Source organism: Anser anser, assembly GCF_964211835.1.
Source record: "Anser anser genome assembly, chromosome: 14".
NCBI classification, from domain to species: Eukaryota; Metazoa; Chordata; class Aves; order Anseriformes; family Anatidae; genus Anser; species Anser anser.
This window is the reverse complement of record NC_139735.1, coordinates 15,942,421-15,966,450: the sequence shown is the minus strand read 5'-3', so window position 1 is coordinate 15,966,450 and position 24,030 is coordinate 15,942,421. Positions and strand designations below refer to the sequence as shown.

General features: G+C 37.4%; 1 protein-coding gene and 1 long non-coding RNA gene across 51 annotated transcripts in view; one reads left to right on the top strand and one right to left on the bottom strand.

Annotated features, from left to right (window-relative positions):
- Nucleotides 1–24,030, bottom strand: part of LOC310881741 — a 488,814-nt gene that overhangs the window by 320,959 nt on the left and 143,825 nt on the right. The window lies entirely within an intron of this gene.
- Nucleotides 1–24,030, top strand: part of TENM2 (teneurin transmembrane protein 2) — a 1,465,234-nt gene that overhangs the window by 1,364,533 nt on the left and 76,671 nt on the right. For 45 of the 50 annotated variants that reach the window (XM_083799339.1, XM_083799310.1, XM_083799353.1 and 42 more), the window contains 3 exons: nucleotides 15,496–15,690; nucleotides 21,175–21,375; nucleotides 22,944–23,156. In XM_083799339.1, the coding sequence (XP_083655465.1) occupies nucleotides 15,496–15,690; nucleotides 21,175–21,375; nucleotides 22,944–23,156 (609 nt within the window). The remainder of the gene's footprint in view (nucleotides 1–15,495; nucleotides 15,691–21,174; nucleotides 21,376–22,943; nucleotides 23,157–24,030) is intronic. The other 5 variants (XM_083799331.1, XM_083799336.1, XM_083799340.1 and 2 more) reach the window with 1 other exon arrangement.

Below are 24,030 nucleotides of genomic sequence, written 5' to 3'. Positions count from 1 at the left end.
TCCACTGTAAAATAATACAAGGCAAGATTCAAATAGGGAAATGTGGAGAAGTAAGCAAGCTCCTCACATATCTCATAGAACTTGATTCATGCAATAACAGAGTAGCCTGAGAACTTGACGCTGGGTGAAACCCAAGTTTGAGAGATGTGAGGCGTGATCCTTTATACTATTAAATCACTGTTTGCAAGGATGATTTTGAGGGTATCAGTGGCAGTGAATCTGGAGGGGAATCATCTGCTCACTTTACAGACAGTGCACAGGTACTCCTTCTGTTACTTTACTTGATCCATGTAGTTCTGAAAGCTTAAAATGAAGGAAATATGTGAGAGAGCACAGATTGGGATTGAGATCCGTTAGCTCCAGGAAAGTACCATGAAAATGATTAGAAAGAGCTGAACTTTTGGCCTAACGCATGGGCTAAAATACACTTTCATGCCTTGATTGAACTAGAGGACATTTCACCCTACCAAACGCTCCCGCCAAATACTTGGAGCTTTAATTCTTACCCTTATCTGTGGAAATAACTTATTCTCAGTTAGCCAGTCTCAACAGATTTACTTCATCTTTGCTCAGACAAGATTCACTTTGAAATCATGTGGAGTTTAACCTAATTAAGAATTTCATCTAACACACAAGAAAGGTAATACATTTTAATCTCATGTGGTTAAAATATGGCATTTAAAGAAAAGGAAAATCTAATAATCAAAAGATAACTCTATGGGTAGAGATGTATCCTGATAAAGAAAGAGTGCATGCTTAAACTCAGTGGAAAATTTGCTTGGAATTGAACTGCACTGTGAGTAGCCTCCTGTGCAGAAATAGCTATAGAAGTCATTGATAAGAAGGGATGCTAAGACCAAGGATTGATTAAAGAATCGGGCTTGCAGCTATGATTGTTAGTTTTGTGTTGCCGCATTTTTATATACGTCTCTGTTTTTCTGTGACTTCCATGACATACCCACACAAGTATATCAAGATGTCCTTCTTAGTGCTCCCAGTGTTTATGTCTGGTAATATTTTGGTCTTGTAATTGCGCAGTCTTGTGGTAAATCTGCAGGCAGGAGTCCTTCATCATGTCCTGCTTTTCACCATTTGTAGAGTTCAGTGTTGCAATGAGTTGGGTTCCCAGAAGTGACTCAGCTTTGGCTGTAATTTCATTTCATGTAATGGTATTTCGGAGGGCATGTAACTCTTCCCTTCCATTAACAAAAAGACTTCCAAAGACACTACCATATACTGTTTTGCAAAAGTGCTCAGAGCTGCTTTTGATTTTGTATTTTAAAATAGTTAGTTTTGCATCATAAACGTATTTAGCTAAACTGAAAAGGTGAAACAATGTACCATGGCATGGGATTTCTACGTTGATACAATGAGCATAGCCTGTTAAGAGATGGTGTCTGATTTGTAAAAGAAGGAAAAGAAATGAGTTAAGTAGCTTGTCAGTTGCCATTTAGCAGATACTGTTAGTTAATTATGTGATGCAGAAAGAAACATGTTTAATATTTTAATCTAAATAGATTCAAGGCTTTTGGATTTTTGAAACCTTGTTTGATCAGTTGACTCTTTAATCTTCTTTTAACTCTAATGATTCAGATTTATGTTATACTCAGTTTCTTTTCCTGTTCTCCTTGTGTGGGTTTTTCATTATTTTATTTTCATTCTGTTTGTTTTTGGCTTACTGGCAAAGGACGGCGCCACTTTAATAAGTATAAAAAGAAGGGTAGGTTTTTAAAATTTCTTTTTATTTCTTTTGCAACATCTATTTAGTTTGAAATAGTTGCTAAGCTGTAAAGTGTAGTCTTTTTTAAAATTTATTTTAATGGATTTGCTGTTTCTGATGATTGCCCACACCATGATAAGAGTTCCCACTATTGTCATCTTCTTTGTTATGTGTGTACTGTTAATCTCTGTATAAAAATATTAAGTCTTCAATTATTAGGTAAGTAAGGTATAATTGTTAGAAAAAGCAATGTTTTCTTCCTCTCAGCTGCTACAGAAGAATTGTTTCTCATGCAAATTACAATTGTTTGGAACTCTTTTTGCTCTGAGGTTATTCAGAGCCTTACTGCTTGGGCGATAAAATCCTTAAGTGCATAAAGGATTTTTTTTTTTAAAGTGAATGCTCTGCTTGAAACTATTCTTAGTGCCATGTCCAGAATGAATGTCCAGTGGCATAAGGGGTTCTGGGAGAGCTCACAGTGGGGAAAACATGAACTGCAGAGTGCATTTTTCTGAATAATTCCATACTCGGATCATTGTTGCAGAGCACGCGGCAGACACATGCTGATAATGTGTAGCAGATAGTATTTTCTCTCTATGTGATTAAGGGAAACAATATTTGTATTCATCACTTGGCTAGAAATTACAGGAACTGAGAACAGTGCAAGGAAGCAGAAGATCACTGGGCTTTGAAGGGAAAGGTGAGAGCTTGTCTTGCATAGCCCCTCTCGTTTGCCTGTCCTGCACATGGCCTGTAACCTGAGAGGAAACATGGGACCCCTGGTCAGGCAGCACTTCGGGCCTTCAGGGTGAGTGGGGGTGTATTATTCAAGGGAACCACTGCAAAGTTTTGGAATAAAAGATCATAGACAAGAAAGGTAGGTTGGATTAAATGCGATGGTACCCACACAGTGTGGTTTGTCAGAGAAAAGAGAGGAACAATCATGTATGAAGAATGCCATTGTGCAGTTTCACAGAAGAGTTTATGCGTAGATCGTGCTACTCCTTCAAACTAATCTACCGTGGTTAGTGTTATAAAAGCAATAGTTGAAAGTAGTGTCTACCTCCAAGAATTTACCACATCAATGCAAGTTAAAAGGGAATAAATGGGAGCTAATTGACTTAGGTGGAGATACAAGGAAACAAATGGTGTAGGTGGTGTTATAAACATAACGGCATTGTAACTGTTAGTTTGGGGGAACGCTGTGGTAAAAAGGCAGTTTTAAAGAGTGGTAACGGGACAAGTACCTAATATCAAGAGGTAATCCAGGGAAGGTGGTGCTTCCAAAGGAGACAGAGCATAGGAAAGAGCTGTTTTGAGCTTTGGCTTTCAAAACGAGCGGTGGCAGCATTGTAGGTCCCAAAGAGGTGGAAGTCAGATTCTAGCAATGAGCAGTCTGGGGTGAAACAAGCCTACAGACAAAGTTGGGGCATGGCATTTATGTTCCTTGTGATAAGAGGAAAAACGTGGAACAGTACTGGGAAAGAGGATTCACAGGGCTAAATTAACAGTGGTGTTTATGTAGCAGTGTTAAACACAGACGTGAGTGTAGAAGACTGAATTTATCCATGATGGAGAAAAAGATTTTTGTTTGATGTGGATTTTATTTGCTGAAAGCTAAGGCAAAAATTCTGACAAACAGATACGATGCAGAACAAATCTGTAGGACTTTGTCAAAATTTGGCTGTGAGGCAAGGGAACCGATGAATCAGAAATAACATCCAGATTATGAACCTGAGCGGCAGGGAGAATAGAACGATGGTCCTGTCCGCTGTGACAGACTGAGAACGCAGGGGAGGGCAGAGAAGTAGTCGGTTAGAGAGAAAACAGAAATTAGATTCCTTGTATTCATAATCACAGCGTGTCTCTTCACTTGCATTGCACAAGTAAAAAATAAAAAATAAAAAATTAATCGTTCTTTTCTTTGGAAATACTGCCTTCATTACTTGTCACCCACACATACCTCACATCCTTTCTTGTGGCTGACAAAATCCAAAATGTTCAGCTTCTTTCTCAGTATCTCTTTCTGGGTGGGTTAGTTTTTGTTTTCGCTGTGTGTGTCTGTGTGTGCCAACTTACAGATGCGCTGCTGCTGCAGGAGCTCCGGCCTGTCACTCACATCTCCCCCTCGCAGTGGGTGGAGGCATCATTTTGATGCTCAGACAAGGCTGTCTTTGGCAGTGTTCCTCTCCAGCAATTCCCACCTCCTTGACTCAGTACCTTAAAATGCCTTTGTTATAAATTTCCGTCTCCTTTTCCCAGTCTCACCTTTTATTAGCAGACATTTTTCATTTCAGGCAAACTGATTATGTTCTTGGTTGCCTTCCAATGAGTTCTGCGTAGAGGGCAGTGCTTGTCCTGTATGCCCTCAATTTCATAGTTTTACATTACCACAATATGCTTTGAGAAGAGTTGTGTGCAGTTAACTGTGCCTAAAATAATTACAGAATAAATACATGGACACATAACCTTTTTTGACAATGATTGACAGTCATTGCCATCTATCAGCTGCTAGCTTGCATGCATGAAATGGTATGGTAGCTTCGATCCAGGTTCAGGCAGACAAGTGGAGCCAGCACAAAATCCACCACTCTGACACTTTCTAATTGGCAATTTAAACAGGAGCAAAGAACAGAAGGGGTCTCAGGCTGAATTCTTTGTGATGCTAGTGGTCCTGACTCCAAAAGGGGTTCGAGGTATTTCGTTAGTTTTTAAGAACATGTATCTGTCCCTCTTATAGTACTTGTAGTTTAAATGTGAGGATTAGCAAGTGTTTGCTAGACATTTGGTATACAGTAGCAGGATGGTTATAGAAATACACAGATTGCTCCCTGTGTAGGGCTAGGAAGTGCTGCTTTGTATCCTTTGCATTCTTTGTGAGGGAATATTAACAAAGTGGAAATAGGATCCAAAAGCTACTTTTATCTTAGGAATGTTACAGAAAACAGACTTTTCAAAAAAAAAATACATTTTTTAACGTGCCAAATATTAACTTCTCATTGTTCTTAAAGCTTTTATGGCTTCTGCTGAATCCAGCCTTGAATTTTGTGTTACTAAGATTTTATCTGGAGAAGAGCTGGTCCCAAATAATTTCAAGTTAGGATGCTCCAGTTGTTTAGAAGTGCATTCTTTTTCTGTTTGTTATAGCTTTACAGGGCAGTCAAAATGCTTTGAAAATTGTTAAGATACTTATTTAATGTTGTTTAATGTACCCAGTACCTGCATCTCATATAGAGAATTTATTAGCGTTTATATTCCATATTAAACTGCCAGTATTTATATCACCAAATTTGTGCCGGTGTACTGCATTGCCCTTTTATATCTTTGTAAATTCACATTGCAATAAATGAACTTCAAATTTTATATGGGCCTGCTTTCCAATGAAGTTGCAGGATGGTGTCACAGCTAAGAGGGTAGACTGACTTCCGTAGGAGAAAATACCAGAGAGCAAGCTAAAAGGATTAAAAAAGAATAAGGAACGCTGAGGAATTCAGTAGTGAAGAAGGTAGGAAATAACTCAGGTTGCTAATGTCACGTCTGGACAAAATATGATAGGAAAATAGGTAAAAAGTGTGCATCTAAGTAATTATGACTCTGATTTCAGTGAGTGCTAGTGCTTCTTTATATGGTCACTCATTACCCAACTCGTAGAAATTCAGAGACCAAAGACAGAGCTACAAGCGATATTGTAGCCGAGGCCTAAAATCTGGAACCAAGTTTTATTGGTTTAGTATGATAATGAAGTTTGTATTGCCCATGTCCACTATTGAAACTGTATGGAAACACAGTAAAATCCTGTTAATGAATTTTCTTTCAGAAGCATTATAGTAATATTTTCATATTTATTAAAAGCTAGGTATGTTCATTTGATCTCTCACTGTGGCTTTCAAAACCCACTCTATTATCGGTTGCTACACTTTATCTTTCTTGCTTTCTTATACATGTGCAGCAACAGCACATCTATTTGCACAAATATTTTCTGTTTCAATTGTATTCCAATAAATAGAATATTTCAAAAGGTTCCCAGAGCAGCAAGGAGGTGCACCAGCATACAAATACATGCAGAACACATACCATTGTGAAGCTTAGTTTCCAGCAAGCCAAAAATCTTTCTTCCAATCCTGTACTACTTCCATTAGAGGCTAAGAATCTCTCTGCTCTAACTATGCCCAGCTGAGCTGAACTGTGCTCATGAAGATGTATGCTTTGTAATTTGTTTTTGTGTTTAATTGGTTAGCTTATTTAATTGTGTTGTAATCTACCTTTTGTTTTAAGATCGCGTTGTCTCCATGGACTTGTATTGATATTTGTTTATTTCATTAAGTTTGAAGAGTTTGTCTTTGCACTTGTGTTGGCATCATCTCAGAGTCCTCTTGATGATGGTAAATGTCATTGAAGCAGCTACAATCAAGTAGTATTGCAAATCACATTATGGAAATACAGCTGTTAAGAGATACTTATGCACTCTCTGTCCCTGAATAACAGACATGGCCCTGAGTCACAGCTTCCAATTCCAGCTTGCATGACTTTTGGGTATGTTCATATCTATATTGTATCCAGACAGTTTAGATCTTTTCCTATATTTAGACCCTGTTGGGGTGAGATGAAGTTCAGTTAGCTGTCATCCCCATTTGCTTTCTCAAATAAATGAATGAAGTTTCTAACTCAGATGTAGCAAAATACTTAAATATCTGCAGCCAATATGGAACTATGTAATTAATCATGTTATGATTTAAATCTTTTCTGGTCAATTTAATAATGCAAATAGTAGTAACTAAAATGGGACCAAAGCAGTCTGGATTTTAAATATGCTGATTGTCTCAACCTCTGGGTGCAATCCTACATTTACTGCACTGCTATTTAGTCATAACAAAACTATTACCACAGAAATATGGAAAGGACAGATTCTTTCACTGTCAATGTTGTAAACTCTAATCAAAAATACTGCAAGAAATGTTTCACTTTAACTTCTCTTTCTGTATGTATAAATGACTTCATGCTGTTAGTGCTTCCTCTGTTAGGAATAACAACATATATGTTTGGAAGGATGATTCTGGTACTCGGTGGTTGTCCTTGCTGCTGCCTTTTGAAAGCTTGAAGCATCATCTCTTTCATTCCTCACTGACTCTTTCCACTGAGATAGCTACTGAAACATCTGAGATAATTTAGTTTTCCCTTCTCCTCAGTTTTTCCATTGACAAAGTTATCAAAGCATACAAATGAAGATCTACATGCTTGTCTATGACAGTAGTCTTTTTCAGCATCTGTTTATTTCCATCTGTTGGTAGAAAGTAGCATTTATCTCTATGTATTATTGTAGTTCTGTCAAGCTCACTGCTTACATCTAAAGCAGGATGTTCCCAGCTCTGATTCTGTGTTACTAGTTTCCAAAGAATGAGATTTTTAGATTGCAGGGCAGTGTTTTCAGGACATTTGTATCTACCATCTACATTTTCCTCCAACCCATCATGCAGAGAACTGAAAAGAATTCATCCTTTTTTTCATTGTTTTTGCCTGTATTTTCAAAGGCACAAAATTGATCAGTTACTTTCTCTCTGCAGTAAACCAGGACCAGTGCAGGGTAGATCTCATTCCATTGAATGCATTTATGCACATGAAGAAAATTGAACTGTGGTGCTCTATAAAGCTGTATTTACAGGGAGGTTCCTAACTAGAATAGCTGAAAAATAAATCTCTACTATTTTGCAAATCATCTTAGTGTGCTGTATGGAGAACAAAAATATTTTCCTTAATATAGATAGTGATAGTTTCAGAGCTTTAGCAATAGTGGAGGCAGGACAGATAGGTTGACAAAGTATCGAATCCAGAAGGTACTGACAAGAGAAAGTCCTCAAGACATTTGAAGCCTGACTCAGCTTGCTGATTTTTCGAGTATCTAGCTGAGCTCAATTGTCCTCTTTTCTCTTTCTCTCTCCAATTTGTAGTTTGTTCTGTGGCTTTTCCAGTGAGAGCACACAGTTGTCTTATTCTCTTCCCCCTCAGGACTCCAGTGTCTTTAGAGAACTAAGAGTTAGATCTTTGTTTATGGGTAGCTAGGCTGACTAAGCTCATCTTCATGCTAGCAGTAATGGAGCTTCAGTCCTTTCAGCCCACTGTTGAATTACATCAAATATATCTGACACCTGCTTAATTTTTATTTTCACCATTCTTACAGACTACATTGTTATTAAAAATATTATGCTACTTGTAAAGAAAAATTATCCTGTACCAAGTGGCCAGTCCCAAAGAGATAATGCCAAAATTTGCTGTGATTCTGGAAATTGCTAGTCAGAACATAAAAGTTCAGGTTATCAGTATTCTGCTAGATAATGTAGTAAGACACATTCATATTTCTTACACAGATTTTTAATACTAATTGTAAACAAAGCAGTTATCTAATGTAAATAGATATTATGTGGAATGGTACAGGATGGTACAGCAAATGTTATCTTTGACATACAAGATCACACACTGAAGGTAGTTAGAAAAACTGTGAACTTTTTGATAAATTTTAGCAAAAAGTTTGCTGATTGTTCAGAAGAATGTAAATATTCATTGTGCAATTAATGCTGTTCAGTCACTTCTGTAAAAATCCTGCCATTTTTTTTTTGTAGAACAGCTTAAGTACTTATCGATTGAGAACTTCTATAACTCTCAAAATGGAGGCATCCCCATATCTCTACAGGTATTTTAAATGAATTGAATTAATCATAGGCTTAAAAGTCTCTAGCGATCTTCGTTAACTTTCCTGGGTTTAATTAAAACATCTGTGCACTTTTAATTTATCGATTCATCCAACTCATATGTCATGTTTTTAACACACCCCAGCATGCTCTGCATCATTTTTAACCCGATTTCCACTTAACTAAAGCAATTAAATTCACCCCGGATTAATTAAAGCATCCATACTTTAGTGCTTAAGTCAGCGTGTGCTGCTTTCCCCAAATGGTTTCTGAATGTCAGAGATTTGACACACCTGATGGGTTTTTTGTCCTTCTGGAAATTCTTCTGTGAATCTCGTTCTTGCTTGCTAATGTGCGGTTTGACAGAGCTAGACAAGGGAGCATGGTAAGGCTCAGGTTTGGGCAACTGAGGTAAGGATTGCAGGGCATGACTGCTATGAAAAGCTGTGCATTTCCTCCTAGCTCCGACCAGCAAGCATAGAGTAATAATACAATTAAATAATCTCAATTTTGTTTGTGTGTTCTGTAGTCAAAGTAAACAGTCTTGTGAAGTAGCTAATAAAGCATATATAATGTCAGTAATAGTTGTGTGTTCGTTCTTCTCCTCCTGGGTGAATTTGTACAAACTGACTTCCAACCAGCTTCTACTTGTAAGAGCAGAAAGTCCTAGAGTAACTTAAAAGTTGTTCTAGATCTTGCTTATTCCCACTGTTGTTAAGACCATTTCAGCATGACTGAAGTTCACAATAATGAAATAATTGAAAAAATAATGAACTGCTCTTTATTCTGTGGCCTTATGTATATATCCCTTCTTTTGTAATTTGTATCTGCAAATGCACTCACTTTTTTAAGTGAACCTTAAAGAAGAAACAATCTTTTGAATTTTTCATAGTTTCCTGAAGTATGGCAACACAGATACTTCTGAAGCATTTGAAACAAGGTTTGTGAAGTATAATAATAAACACATGTTCTTTAGCAGAAACTCACTTCTTCCTCCTAAACAGGATCATCTACATATACTAACAATCCTTATTTCACTTAGGTCTAACAAAGCTCTGTACAGTTCAGCAAGGGTGTATAAGCTTATCTTACGTAAGACTCTACAAAGTGTCTTCAGAATGCTGTTTGTGGTTGGCTGGTTTGTTTTTTTTTCTGTGTGTTTGTTAGTATAGCATTTATATTGCAACTTCTGTAAAGGCTCAGGGCAAGATCCCTTTTACCTAGGACTCTAGTTCTGATGGTGGCATACAACGTATAGTCAAGAGTAAAAATTGTACCTGTCTTTGATGCTTCTCTAGTAAATTCTTTTGATTCTACAGATAATGGGTGGTAGGACTTCCTACAGTGGATGGTTGTCTCTTTGTGGGTAGTAGACTCTTAAGATTTTCCTTTCATGCATTTGTCTAAATATGTATTGAATCAGGGAATATTCTTCCATGAGTTTCATCTTTTCGGATAACCTTGCTCAAATTTATTGATGAAACAGTTATTCACGCTTAAGATGTAAGGGGATTTTAGACTGTGGCTAAGTGTTCTGTTAGTAAACTTGTACTTCAACACTCTGTCCCAATTCTCCTTACTGCTTACATCATAAATACACAGTCAAGCTCATCTTTTATGTGTACGAGCTTATGGTAGGAAGAATCTGGTTTGTATGTAAGATCAGGGCTTACAAGCATTATGTACACAACCATTCTAATCCTTACTCGAACAATACCCCACTAGGCTTGATGTAATCATTTGTCCATCGATACCAGTGACTCTCTTCACCAACCTGCCGTGAGCATCTCACCACAAATTTCTGTGGTACATATGTTGAAAAGTTTTGACTTGATATGGGGTGATTACTGACAGCTTGTTGGCTTTGAATAAGCCTGTAGGTGGCACAAACGAAGCTGACTGTCTTAACGCCCTGCTTGAAAAATTACGTTTGGATGTAAATCTGAGCTGCTTGCAAAATATGAGCATTATAAGAGTTTATAACCTAGTCCAGGACAGGGAAGCAGTTCAGAAACAAGTTCTAAAACCTTTCAAGTCTGCATATTTGTGTGCCCAGAAACTCAAATAATTTCAAGAGAAGTATACTGATTTGTCTATTTTATGAGGAGGAACTGAAGGAAAGCTGCAGCAGAAGAACTGACACCCTAGGTCCTAGTGGTACAGAACTCTCTCTGCACTAGGGTAATGTTTGCTCTCCAGCAAGAGGAACCAAGCCAGAACTCTGCCTTCAAATCCTGTTTGGAGCTTCAAGTATCAGGGGAAGGCCTCTCAACCAAGCAGCTGTGTAACTAAACCAAGTTCTGCAACTGCCTCCAAGAGTTTGACTCCTCAGATATCCTTTACTGGTCTTGTCATGCTCTAGAAGAACAGCTTTGGTGAGTATGTATGTGTGAATAACATAAGGGTGGGTGAAAGGAGTGTGTACACAGACTGCAGCTGGAATACTTGCAGTAAGTGTCACTGGACAAAATGGTGGCTTTTGATGCCAGATCATTTGGGCATTATCACTCACCATCTCCCCTCCTAATCCATGTGTAACAGGCTGTTGTCAAACCATCTTTTCTCATCCATCAGGGAATATTAACAAAATAAGTCCAAAATAACAAGCCAGAGAAAACTTTTAGAGAGATGTTTGGCTGACCTTCCCTGTCCAATCCATGCTCTTCAAAGTGTGCAGCCCACAGGACTCAAAGGTCTGTAGTACCTGCTATCTGTAATCTGATCAGCCGAGACCCATGTAAAGAACCCAGTCTGCTTTTGTTCAAGTACTGGTAAAGAGCAGTCACATCATTGAAACCACGTTCAGCTGTTGTGCTTATTTGAACTTCACTCAGTAGATATACCTTAGTGCGTAACTTACTTGAATGCTGCTGTAACTATTCCCGAAGACCTCTACCCACTTTTAGAAAGTGCTGGTGTGTAATACGTGGTTTTCTTTATGCAACCAATTTGCCCACAGAAATGAGATTGTTCCATTACGCAAACCTGTGTTCCTTCAGCAGGCTGTGAACAGACAGGCTTGTGCTGGAATAGGGCCCATCTCCTGTATGTAGGGGAAATAAGCACTGCTAGAAAACATGAACTCCAGATGACTCCTGAGGTGTTTGGACATGGATTGAGGCAACCTGGATGTAAAATTAGTCTTGACTGTTCTGATATCTCAACCTACAGCAACATGGCCTAGCAAAGGCCTAGCAAGCCTCATTATAGCCTGCCTGACTGTGTTTTCTACAGAAAGTAGCTCGATTCTCTCTCTCTTCCTCACTTAGGTCAACCTATAAACCCAGAGCAGAAACATTAATGACAAGCTATTTATTACAGCAATGACGAAACAGCTTCTTATAACCTACTCATGCTGACATTCTTGCTTACATGTTTCTCCTGCAATCTTGGTGATGTGGCAGTCTTGAAAGTGCCAAAATCTGACCAAGAACATCTTGTCACTTTTCTTAATCTTAACTGTAATAATTTTCATCCCTAAGGTTAAATGACAGATTCTTTCATTTGTCCAGAGTCAGTTCTTGTGTCACTAACATCTTGGAAATGCATCCCTCAACTGCAGATCACTGAAGACAGATTATTTTTGAAGTAATAGAGAAGTCTCACAGGGACTAAATGGTCTTATGGACCACAGCAAGACCTCTGACCTGATAGAAGCACAAAGAGAGAAATGAAAAGCAGTGACATGGCTTTCAGCTTCACTTCAATTCCTAAAGGACCAGAACAAGTCAGGGAACGCTTAAAAAAAAATAAATAATTCTGTGGGAGCTCTTTAGCCCACAACCTTGCACCATCTGTTAATGTTTGTTCTGCTCTGCCAGCCATCCAATCTCTGGTGTCCCAGAAGTTGAACCCTGCAAATTTAGATCAAAAGTGGGAGCTGAAAATGGCTCTCCAATAAACATCTTCCAAATAACAAATATACATTTCTCTGACTGGACCACAGTTACCAATTGGTTATTTAGACTTAGGTGCAAGGCAAGGACAGAAAACAGTCTTAGGGCAGTTGGCTGGCACATCCTTGTATAGCTAGGTCTAGAGTGGTCCCATCTAGGCTGCTTGATGGTTTTGTTTGTTTGTCTTTAATAATATATTTATTTCTCCTCAGTCCCTCTTGCAGGGAACTGTGTTGCTCAAATAGATTTATTGCCTTTATTTGAGTTTTTACTCCAGAGGAGAGGTTTGCAGAACAGAAATCCTTTCTTGGTGATGAGTGCCATGTTGACCTCTAAAACAACAAACCAAAAAAAGCTGCTCCTCATTTGTATCCAGCTTGTAAGTCAACTCTGACTTTTTGTCTTTATACCTACTTGAATAAATGTGATTTATGTGAAGAAACTGTCCACTGTCTTCTGATTAGCTTAGCATTCCCAGGACCTTTTCTTTCCATGCAGTTTTATCACAGCATGGTAAAGGAGGCTGACAGGCAAACGCAAGCCATATGCTGGCATGTCCCAGTACAACTGGAGGAGCCCCACTGAGCAACTGTTAATAACAATACCATTAAGTCTCTTCAGTGGCTTGGAAGCATGTAGAGAATACACATCTAACAGTAGTACTTCATTCTGTGTTGGACTCGAAAAATGGGGCTGCAAATTTCACCACTACATACAGGAACTGAGAGCTTCCTAGATCTAGGGAGAAATGTTTTTGCCATAAGATAAGGCCCAAAAAAAGGAACAGTGTCTCTACAGCGTGTCAGGGTGTGGAAGGTTTCAACAAAACTTGGCACTCATTGTGATTAGTGTAGGTCTTCAGGACAAACTGCCTTCTGACCACTCACTTCCAGATCTTCTATGTCGTGGCAAGTAAAGAGAACAGAACTGAAGTGGTTATTTTACGTACACTGATTTGGGAAAAGGTGTCAACATCTGCCCAAAGAACTCTCTTAATTGTGGTGAAATGGAGGGTTGTGACCAAAGGAGTTGTTTGGGTCCCCAGGTCTTCATACCTGAGGAGTGGAAGCAGTCTTAGTGTGATCCCTTCCTTTATGGCTCACCTGTATGACGTTGCAGTAGCAGCAGTTAGCATTTCTAGGCGGTGAAAAGCAGTGCATGCTGAGGAGCTGAGATAGACTCCATGATGTAATACACACAGACAGAATGAGCAGTTAGTGAAATGGCATCCAAGGTGCTACTGGTTCTGTGTGTTGTATGTCATGGAGGGGTGCTACATGACGACGTGCAAAAACATTTAAAGCGGGCTGACCTACAATGCAGTGTGGATGTAATGGATATTTGTCTGCATTGAAATTCAGTCCAGCTGGCTCAGTAAGCTTAATTCTGAAACCAACTGCAAAAAGCGTAAGTTAGAAGTTTAGCATAAACTTTTGCATATAATGAAGTAAACTGACTTGTGAGCATATATTATGTCCAAAATCAGAAAGCTGCTGCTGAAAGTTATATTTTATTCATATTTGTGTTCATTTTTGGCGTGAAGAAAAAAATTAAGCAAGATTACAAAGACTCATAGTAAGAGAGAATACCAGTAATGAAAATGCTATTTCCAAAGGACTCATAATATGGCCCTCAGATAGTGGAGGGGTATCAAAAAAACCAAACAAACAAAAAAACATGCAGATGTCAACATGTAACTCTGTTGTAGAAAAAATCAGCTAAAAAGGATTATGCAAGTGACATATGGCCAATCAACTTGTGGTCCTAAAGGAAATAATTCTCAGTACTCCAAATTTTAGCTAACATCTAAGGTTATAAATCTGTATATATGTTTATCTGATCAATTTGTTTCCACTTCACAAAAGAAAATTCTTGAAAAAATCCATTATGAAATGTGTTTTCGCAGCAGATCAATGGGACAGCTAAGATTAATAAGAGTTGTAGGACTGAACAGTGGAGGAGTTGTGCAACAGGACAGTTACACATTTCTTTGTAGTAGATCAATTACTTGGGTTCTCCTTGATCATTCAGGTTAAAAGGATAATAGAAGCAAGAGGGACAGTAAGACCTTTTAATGACTAATAGTAGCTTTGGAGTATATTTTTGGTACTGTAGAAGCAGCTATTAGTTTCTAATTACTTTGAAGGGTGAAAAGACAGGGAAATACTTTTTAGTCTTTATCAAACTGCATCAAAGAAGAGTGTAAAAGTGCACCTCTAATCAAAGATTCACTTCATTAGTCCCATTTTCTGTGATTCCTTGGTTATTTTTCCCATTTCTCTGGTGGGTGACCATACGTTCAGCCTTTTGCAGGCATATAAATTCACAGATTGCCATGTTTGCATGGGAGATGTGGGCATACAGGAGTGTGAATATGCCTTGGTGTAACATTTATGTGCGACTGGCTTTAGTAAGCCGCTTGTTTCTTTCCATTGTTCTGCATATGAACAACATCTGATTCCCAGCATCCAAGGCCTGCTGGCTACCTTTATTATTCATAGGCTTCACTTCATTTGAATAAATGAATTCTGAATATTTGCTCAAAAATTGTCTTTATAATAATACAGTAGAGATGAATACGGGTTAATGGTGCTTTCTTGTCAATACACCTAGGGTAGAAACAGTCACTCTGGGATATGGGTAAAGAAGATTTGGCAGGGATATTGGTGGCAAGGTGCATTTGTATTGATGCATTTGCACTGATGAAAGCTTGCGTTATTTCTGTGTTCAAGATCCATATATGGGAAAAACAAGTCAAAGGGTCTAATAAATTTTTGGGACACTACGTTAAAAAACGTTCTGGAAGAAAGATGCTATATACTAACATGCTGTGGGGACTGTTCTGCTATCTGAGAAGAGTGGATGTTACCTAATGGAACAAAGCAGAGTAATGTCAGAATCAAATCTGTTCACGTTGCCTCATTAGTTATCCCAGACATCACCAACAGGTTATAAAGAATAGTAGTTGTATTCTCAGAATGCCCGACACGTGCATGCTTTATTAAATAGTAATCAAATGCTTTCTTTGGGAAATGAAGAACTGAACTGCTACAAATTGGCTTTGAATTTTTTCCAGTAAATTAAGATACTTGTATATATGTCTAAGTATTTGGAAGTGGATTTTTAGTGCACTTTAGAGGAATTTTAGAGTTTTTTCTGACCCTGTATGCTGTTTTTCTTTCGTTCAATTTTCCAGCTGCCTGCCCGGTACTGTGCAGTGGCAATGGTCAGTACTCTAAAGGAACCTGCTTATGCTACAGTGGCTGGAAAGGTCCAGAATGTGATGTACCCATCAGCCAGTGTATTGATCCTTCGTGTGGAGGTCACGGTTCCTGCATCGAAGGGAACTGTGTCTGTTCTGTTGGCTATAAAGGAGAAAATTGTGAAGAAGGTAATACTGTAGCACATTTTCTTTCTATGTTGTGAGCTTCTTTTGAAATGCTTAGGAAAAAAAAAAAAAGAATAAAATTTTAAATACAGAACTATTCTAACAGATCATTGTAAAAGAGAAGTAAAGATGTAGTCCATCACAATTTTACTGATCTATGAAAGTTTAAACTAAACTTCTGATTTTTATATACATTGTTTTGTGGTACTAAGAATGCCACAAGTAAACCTGAATAATTCCTTTGCTGAAGAGTGAAGATAAATCTTTTCTTATGGATTATATTTATTGAACAATTTAGAAGTGAAATGCAGAGGAAAAAGTGGTAGTAGTAGAGAAAATAGTAGAACTGCAGCTCCACACAAAGCAAACAGATAAGTCACTTTTAAGACAGAAATTGGTGAGACAGATTTGAAAGACTTGGGTGTCCGTGTTACAGACTTCACCTAGTGCAAATTACTCCTGTTAGACATGGGATTTAAAAAAGGCAGATGGCATACACTAACAACAACTGTCTTAAATGTGGAAAAGTTCTTCATGTTGTAAGTGTCCAATTCTTTGTGTATGCAGAATGAGCAAATTTAACAGTATGGCCCATTGAAAATGTGGTCATAGATGGAGCTTGATACTGATTTTATTCACAGTGGTTTTTGTTAGAATGCACAGCTTAAATTGGACTCCTTTTCTTTTTAAAATGAAAGTATGGTTTTAGGAGAGAATTTAACTCTCCAGAGGAATGCTAGATAGACAGTTCTGCATACCTTGGCACATCCTTAGAGCAGTGATATTTCAAGGTACTTTATGATGACTTCCCAGAGTTTATTAATCCTCCAAAAGGAGGAGCAATTTGAAGATTAAGGTGACAGGAGAGGAGCTGCATGGTTTTAGGACTAAAGGGTCTCTGTGGAGTATTCTGAGTGGGATGCAGAGCTGTACATCACATATATATCAATTTTTATCTTACCCTATAGTAAACAACTATTTCTCCTACAAAAAAAAATAATAAATAAATAAATTTAAAAAAAGAGAGGGGGGCAGGAGGGAAGAAAATCATGGGGACCTATATCACAGGAGGATTTAATCTTTGCATGTGGACTGCAATTGTTGCCTTTAGGACAAGATTTGCATTAGTCTGAATGAGCTTATTTTGCTAAAAGCAAATATAAGCTAGGATTCTCACTAGTGGGACTGCCAACACTGCAACAATTTGTTCAGGTCATTCCTGTCATCTCTTTCTAGGAATGCTTCACAACACTGTAGTCACTAGAGCTCTAATCCAGAACTCAGCCAAAGTCATTAGTTTTTCCATTGCTTTTAATGAGTTACAGTTTAAGTTCTATTCAGAAAATTCTGTAATGTCCCTTTTGGTTGCTACAAATGATAGTTCTCAGGTCACCCTGAGTGTATGATTATGGGAAAAATTAAAAAATTATCTGAAATGCCCTGCTATAGCTTACATTCTTATGGAAACTGAAGGTGGAAAAGACTGTCTGTAGCATGCCCTACAACATCCAGTCTAATTCCCTAGGAATGCAGAAGCTCTCTTTCTGTTACAAACTGCAATTGTTTGCTCAATCTAAGTAAGTTCTATGAATTTCATCATGTTCTGTGTTTCTTTATAATTTTTAAAATTATTAGACTATAGTAAATGGCCTAAAATTGATCGATTTTTTATTTAATTCTGTAAATTCTACCTTGTAAGCAATTCCTCACCCACTGTGATGATGATTTCCAGGGACTTGCATGGAGTTCTCTTGTTACTTTCAGTTGTCTGCAATGCTTGTGCTATATATGAGGTAGACATCTTTGAATCCCCTAACACTCCTACAAGAGAAATAGGCTCTTGTAGTGCTTAATTTAGCTTATCCTGATACGAATGTTTGAAATAGGTGAAGCAAATACCTCATCCACTCCATATAAGTTTATAGAACAAGCTAGTGCATGTGCTGTTGCAAAGGCATTAATGTTAACACCTTTCAAACCTGGAAACACCGCAAAGCATTCAGTCAACAAAGTTTGGGGGAGTTAAATTAATATGTGAGGGGAAAGGATATAGATTATTTAGTCACCAGTGCTTGAAAGGATAAGGATTTTAAGAGGTAAATGAATTACAAAGGCAGGAGGTATTAACTGCAAGCTTGGAAGGGACCGATAACATGATAGAAAAGGTTAATATAACCTTTTGCATACCTCATTGGGCAATAAATAACTCAATAAATTAATTTACAAATAAATAAGGAACAACCAGCATATTTCTACTGTAAAATTCCATTTCTTCTGTACATATTTGTCACATTAATTCAAGAGCTCTGGGGAAAAGGGTATGATATGAAGCCTTGTCTTTCCAGTTGCAGGTAATCATCTGATCATATTTAAACTTTATGCATGAATTAATGGTAGAATGATGCAAATAAATATACATATATGTTTATATTAAAATATGGAATTTCCTCTGTTGATTTGAGCTTCCAAAAAGAATACTGAAATTTGGTTCATTTGCCATTTTCCAACTAGGATATTGAATTAGAACAAGTGGGTCAGCATTTTTCTTCTTCCCGTTAGCTTTGTATTTCTTATATTCATCACGGTCATATTGTTCAAACAATTTACCTGAAATGAAAGTGGCACTAGAATCAATATCTGTGATGCACAATTTTTGCAGCATAAACATTGTTGTTCTATTAACAAATTTGCACACACAATGAAGTGGCATATTTGCCAGATTTCATTCAATCTGGTTTGAGGGGAGACAAGTGAAATTGACAAATTAGGTTAAGTTAACTGTTTTTCTTGTCAGTTTCATGGTCGAGTCATTTTTCAATGACATTTAACTTCATAAGTGTAATTCATGGCTCTTTGGGGGTTTACAGTACATATTGTTCAGAAAACTCCTTGACCTCCTTTTTTGTCCTTAGGGATATAAATTGCTTTCAGTACCCTTTTTGTCAAATCTACAGAGGGCCCAATACTAAATGAGCTCTAATGATCTGAGCTGCCAAGGGGCTACGAGTAAGTTTAACAGACGCACTTGCTAAAGTGCGTTGTCCTTTGTTTAAATACCAAAGAAGCTCCATTTATAATTCCTTATTAAGAACCATGGTAAACCCTTCTAAAGAGTTGGGGGCAGAACCTTTGCAGCATAAAGCATTGTATTTTTATTACAGGTAATCAAGTTATGCTAATTTTAGCAGCTGAGGATATGGCCAAAGATGATAACCCAAAGAGTATGTGTTAAAATAGAACAAGGTTGGAGTTCAGAGTACAAGGTCTCTTCAGTTTAAACTTTGAAAGCTATTACTTAATCATACAATAGAAAAAACCAGCTATAAAGCATATTTGTCTAGAACAATGGACAAAGAGGGTTCATGTGAGTTGTTATTCTATAAAAGAAGGGGCTTAGGGGCTTAGGGGAGTTAGTAGGCTTATTCTGTGTTAGTAAATCTCAGCTGCACGCATCAGTAAGTCAGCAAAGAGGAAACGGTTCATATAGGTAGAAGGAGGTGGTTTTGTTCTACATTGCTTTCATGAGCACTTCCATTTGAGAAGGAAGGTGGTATGTTTCTGAAATGTGGAATACATTAGGACTAATCAGTATTTTCTAAAGTTAACTGTCCTGCAATGTACAACAGAAAGTTATACATGTTACCCATTTGAATTTCCCATTAAAATATAACCTTAAAAGAAAAGACTAAATTTAGGGAAAAGAGTATCATTCATCCTTAAGGTAAATTGACATAAATCTTTCTTTTTGTTCTTTATTTCTTTATTAAACCAGGTTATTTTGTCACAGCTCTGTCTGTGTCAGGTGTAACAGAAATAGCATGAAAGACATATTCTAAATTTTGGAGTTTCTGATTTTGTTGAGCATGGAGGAGGACTAACAGGAAGAAGATTCTAGATATTTTTAGAACAATTTAGGAATTTATGATTTTTTTCTGAACTGAACCACAAACAATCATGGTTTATGTGTATATACTAAATTGCACTATAGTATTTTCATATCCAATTAACTGAGCACTGAATCTTAAAAAAAATAAGAAGAAGAAATCGCCAGGGTCATTATTACAGTGAAAATCTTATAGGAAATGTTACCATAATTTCTGTGCTACTGTAATCTGAATTAAAATCAACTATGAGTTATTCTGATAACTCATGTTATTGTACCTCTAAATGGGCCTGCTTCAATCCTCTGAGTTGTATCTAATCTATATACTTACTTTAAATGCTCTGTAACTTCATAAAATAATTTGACAAGACTGTTTATAGAAAAGTTGAGATTTGAAAGATCAAGCATTGTTCATATAAGGCAGAGTGAAAATGTCTCTGCCTTAATTTAGAAGGATCAATTTGGAAAAGATGAGAGATAAATCACTTTCATTATAAACTCAGATCTTCCCAGAGCTGCAAGAGAGAATGCCAATCATTTTTGGTTCTTCTCTTGTGAGCTGATATATACCAGTCATGAGATGAATTCATTTTATTTAGGACATAAGTTTGACCTTGGCCCTCAATTCCACAGCAAAAGGCAGTTGGTGAAGCCTCAATGTTCGTATTCACAGTAGAGCATAGTGCACTTACACAAATTAATGATACAAGATAAAAATTTGGAAAATGATAATGTTACTGTTAGAGCTTATTTGAAAGACACCACATAACATCCCTTTATTTGTCAGGACTGAAATAGCAAAAGAAATTTTATGGATGATTTTCCATCATAGCTGTTTTCACTTTCTTATTCTGTTGTTTTCAGATAGAGAAAAGATGAAATCTGTATGTACATCTGTTTTTCTTTATTTCTTAAAGAATTATCTGCTGGGTAGAACAGGGGTTGAAATAATAGGGACTCTCAGTTTCACTGCTTAGCTACTAATGGACTAGGAATGAAATGTTCAAAAGTGCATGAATAATTTAAAAGTCTAAAAGAAGCTGAAAGCCACGGATAATTTGACTTCTAGGTATTTAAAGTAGATATCACAATCTTATTCTCACAATGGTCTAGCAAGTGAATAGTAATAATAGTAGTATTGATAAAGATACTCCCAAGTAAAAAAAGTATTATTTGAAAAGTGCAATTTGTTTGATTTTTTATTTTTTATTTTTTTAAGGGAGGAGAGGGGGCCACTACATTATTCCATATAGTGTTTAACTCAGCAGAACTCGAGTGTTTCAGAACGCCCCCAGACTAAGGCTTATGTGTGGAGCTCTTACTATGTATATTTAACTTTTATTTTTAAGTCTTTGTACTTCTTCACTCCAGAATTCCTGCAGTAAACTTTTGTTTTTCAGTCACACCCTCTTTTATATGCTGCTAATGTAATTACTTCATGCTTTCCAATTCTCAGACCAGATATTTATATGACTTAACGACATGAATTTATTTTATTTTGTCCCAATGATATGAACTTTTCAAGGTACCACAACTAAATGTTTTCCAGATATTATATTGTGGGAACTGACCTTTCTCTACGTTGTTTTTGTTTTCTTATTTAGTTGATTGCTTAGATCCAACATGCTCCAATCATGGAGTCTGTGTGAATGGCGAATGTCTCTGCAGCCCGGGCTGGGGTGGAATAAACTGCGAGCTTCCCAGAGCCCAGTGTCCAGATCAGTGTAGTGGGCACGGTACATACCTGTCTGACACGGGTCTTTGTAGCTGTGATCCCAACTGGATGGGTCCCGACTGCTCTGTTGGTAAGAAAAATATTTCTTCTGATTTTGCAGTAATGCACCTATTTCATTAAAACGTGAATGTCAGAGGCAAATTCGAAATGCAAATAAATTAGAAAATTTTATTTGGAACAAATTTGATCCTGTTTTGAATTATGCTGGAAAGAAGCATTGTATGTGTGTATATATTTTAAATACTATTTAAATACTATTTCTTAATACATTCCTAATTTGGGACTGACAGCTGGGGGTGGGGGTGTAGGTCAGGAGTCTGTATTTCATTCTGCAACTGACTCTCTTGTGGACTGAGAAAGTTCATTAACTGCTTTATAGCTGTTAGCCAACTTCAACTGAAAAATTCCACAGCAGTGATTTATAAATATGTTCATAACATTTGGGGAATGCAAAACACTCCAACTGAGTATATTTTTGGTGTTTGCTTTATTGTGCATGAAAATGCTACCCATTTTATGAAAAAAAAACATTACAAAACAGAAAAATCTCTTCTCACATATAGGGTATTTTTTGATTCTTGGTTGTATATGGAATATTTAAAGAATTAATTTTAGGGCAGAAGACACACTGAAAAGCAAGCACCAAAGTATAAACTAAAAAATTTCATCCTCTCCAAAGCTGCAGTTGACTTGAATATTATAAAACTTGTTTATTCTAACAGAAGGAGCTCAGGAGAAAAAAAGCAGTTTTGACAAGACAGCAAATGTTCTATTTGCGGGGAAAAAAATACTTGAAATTTTGCATTTATATTGTAATCTGAATCTTGAGATGGAATTGTAGGCCATAAGCAAGACTCTCAAAGTAATTTTTACAGCTTTCACATTTATTCAGTTATTTCTTAAGATTAATGACTCAGAATACCCCACCAGTGAAATGAGTATCAAGATATGTTTTTTTCTGCTTCATGCATCAGCAGCAGCCAGAAAAATACATGAATGAGAATTTAAACTGTCATTTTCTTTGATGCATGAGGCAAAAGACCCCTCTGCTTTTCTACAACTTCTGCTGGCAGAGAGCTGTAAGAGAACTTGGGAGCAAGATGCTGGATATCTCACCATTATTAGCAGTAGGATTCCAAAATCTTTCACTTGCAAGTATCTTTTCCAGTCACTCCTAGAGTCTAAGTGACCCTGAATTGTCACCATTCTCTGCTGAGTGTGTCTTAGGTGAGTTTTGTTCTCGTTCTTAACAAATAAATGTCTCTGTTAAAATCAACACAGGTTCAGGTTTGAGTAAAACAGAACTACGTGCCCCCCTTCTGCAGTGCTGACAGGTGTCGAGGAAACTACCTGTGAAAATTCCTTGTATCGGAATAGGGAACACAGCTCTACAGCGATCTGTCCAGCATATAGGAGCAGAATTTTGTAATGACTCTTTAATGTAATTTAGCTTGTTCTTCAGCAAAAGCTGACTGCTGGGTTTGATCCAGATATGAACAGGCCAGTTTTTGAGAGCATGTAGTTTTCAGCAAAAGCGTATTTCTTCTACTCACTTTTACATAATGACTTAGGTTGCTACTTCTGTCTTATTGCCACTGGCATAAGATAGCTGTAATCTTTCTTCTTTTTTCCTCCTAGAAGTGTGCTCTGTAGACTGTGGCACTCATGGGGTGTGCATTGGCGGAGCATGTCGCTGTGAAGAAGGGTGGACAGGAGTGGCGTGTGACCAGCGTGTGTGTCATCCCCGTTGTACAGAGCACGGAACTTGTAAAGATGGGAAATGTGAATGCAGAGAGGGCTGGAATGGGGAGCACTGCACCATTGGTAGGCAAACGACAGGCACCGAAACAGGCACATATTGCTTTCTTTTCATAAATCGTAGAAACATAGTTATTGTTGTGTATTGTAATAGGCTGTTCCTTTAAGGACCCTAATGCTTTCAAATATTAGCTCAGACTCCAAATGTTTGGGGTGAAATGCAGATGAGCTCTTGGAATGATTTAAAATCAATAACAAACTGATTTTGGGGGAAAAAATCCACAGCAAATGAACGTTAGTAAGTAAAGATGTAACAAATGGTCCACCACGGTACCATTTCAGCCAAGCTTTTCAAACTTAACTAAACATTCCTTTGTGTGAATGGCATCCTTTTTAATTTCCTGGTCTGATGCATCAGTGCTTTCCTGCTATTATACATCACATCTGAAACACACCACCACCATCTCCACACAGAGCAGGGGTCAAGTTGTGGAGGAATAAGTGCTCCTGGTGTTACAGAAATAGCTCCCTAGCATTTTCCTGTGTTGTGCTGTGACAGTGGGCATGGTGTTTGCATATAGACAATCACAGCATGGGAGGGCCTTGTCAGTAGTGCAGCATGCTGCTGTACCCTTTCCTAATAGCGTGCTGCTCAGTACAGCATTGGCATCATGCAGCGTGCCGTGACTAACACGATTGCATCTCAGCTGTGATGTGTCAGCCTGGGAAGTTCAAAAAGGTTATACTTACACAAAGTAATGATGTTCTATCCTCTCAATTACAGCACTTGAAATCTTATTTTGAAGAAGAATTAATTGTTTCTAAATGAAGTCCTTTATTTTGTCGCTACAAGCAGTTAGGTTGTGTGTTTGGACTACCTTGCAAAGTTACTAGGAAAAAAAAAAATGTTATTTTCCCTGTACTGTAGTTGAAAATGGGAAAATCTAAATGGTCACATCTCTTCTGA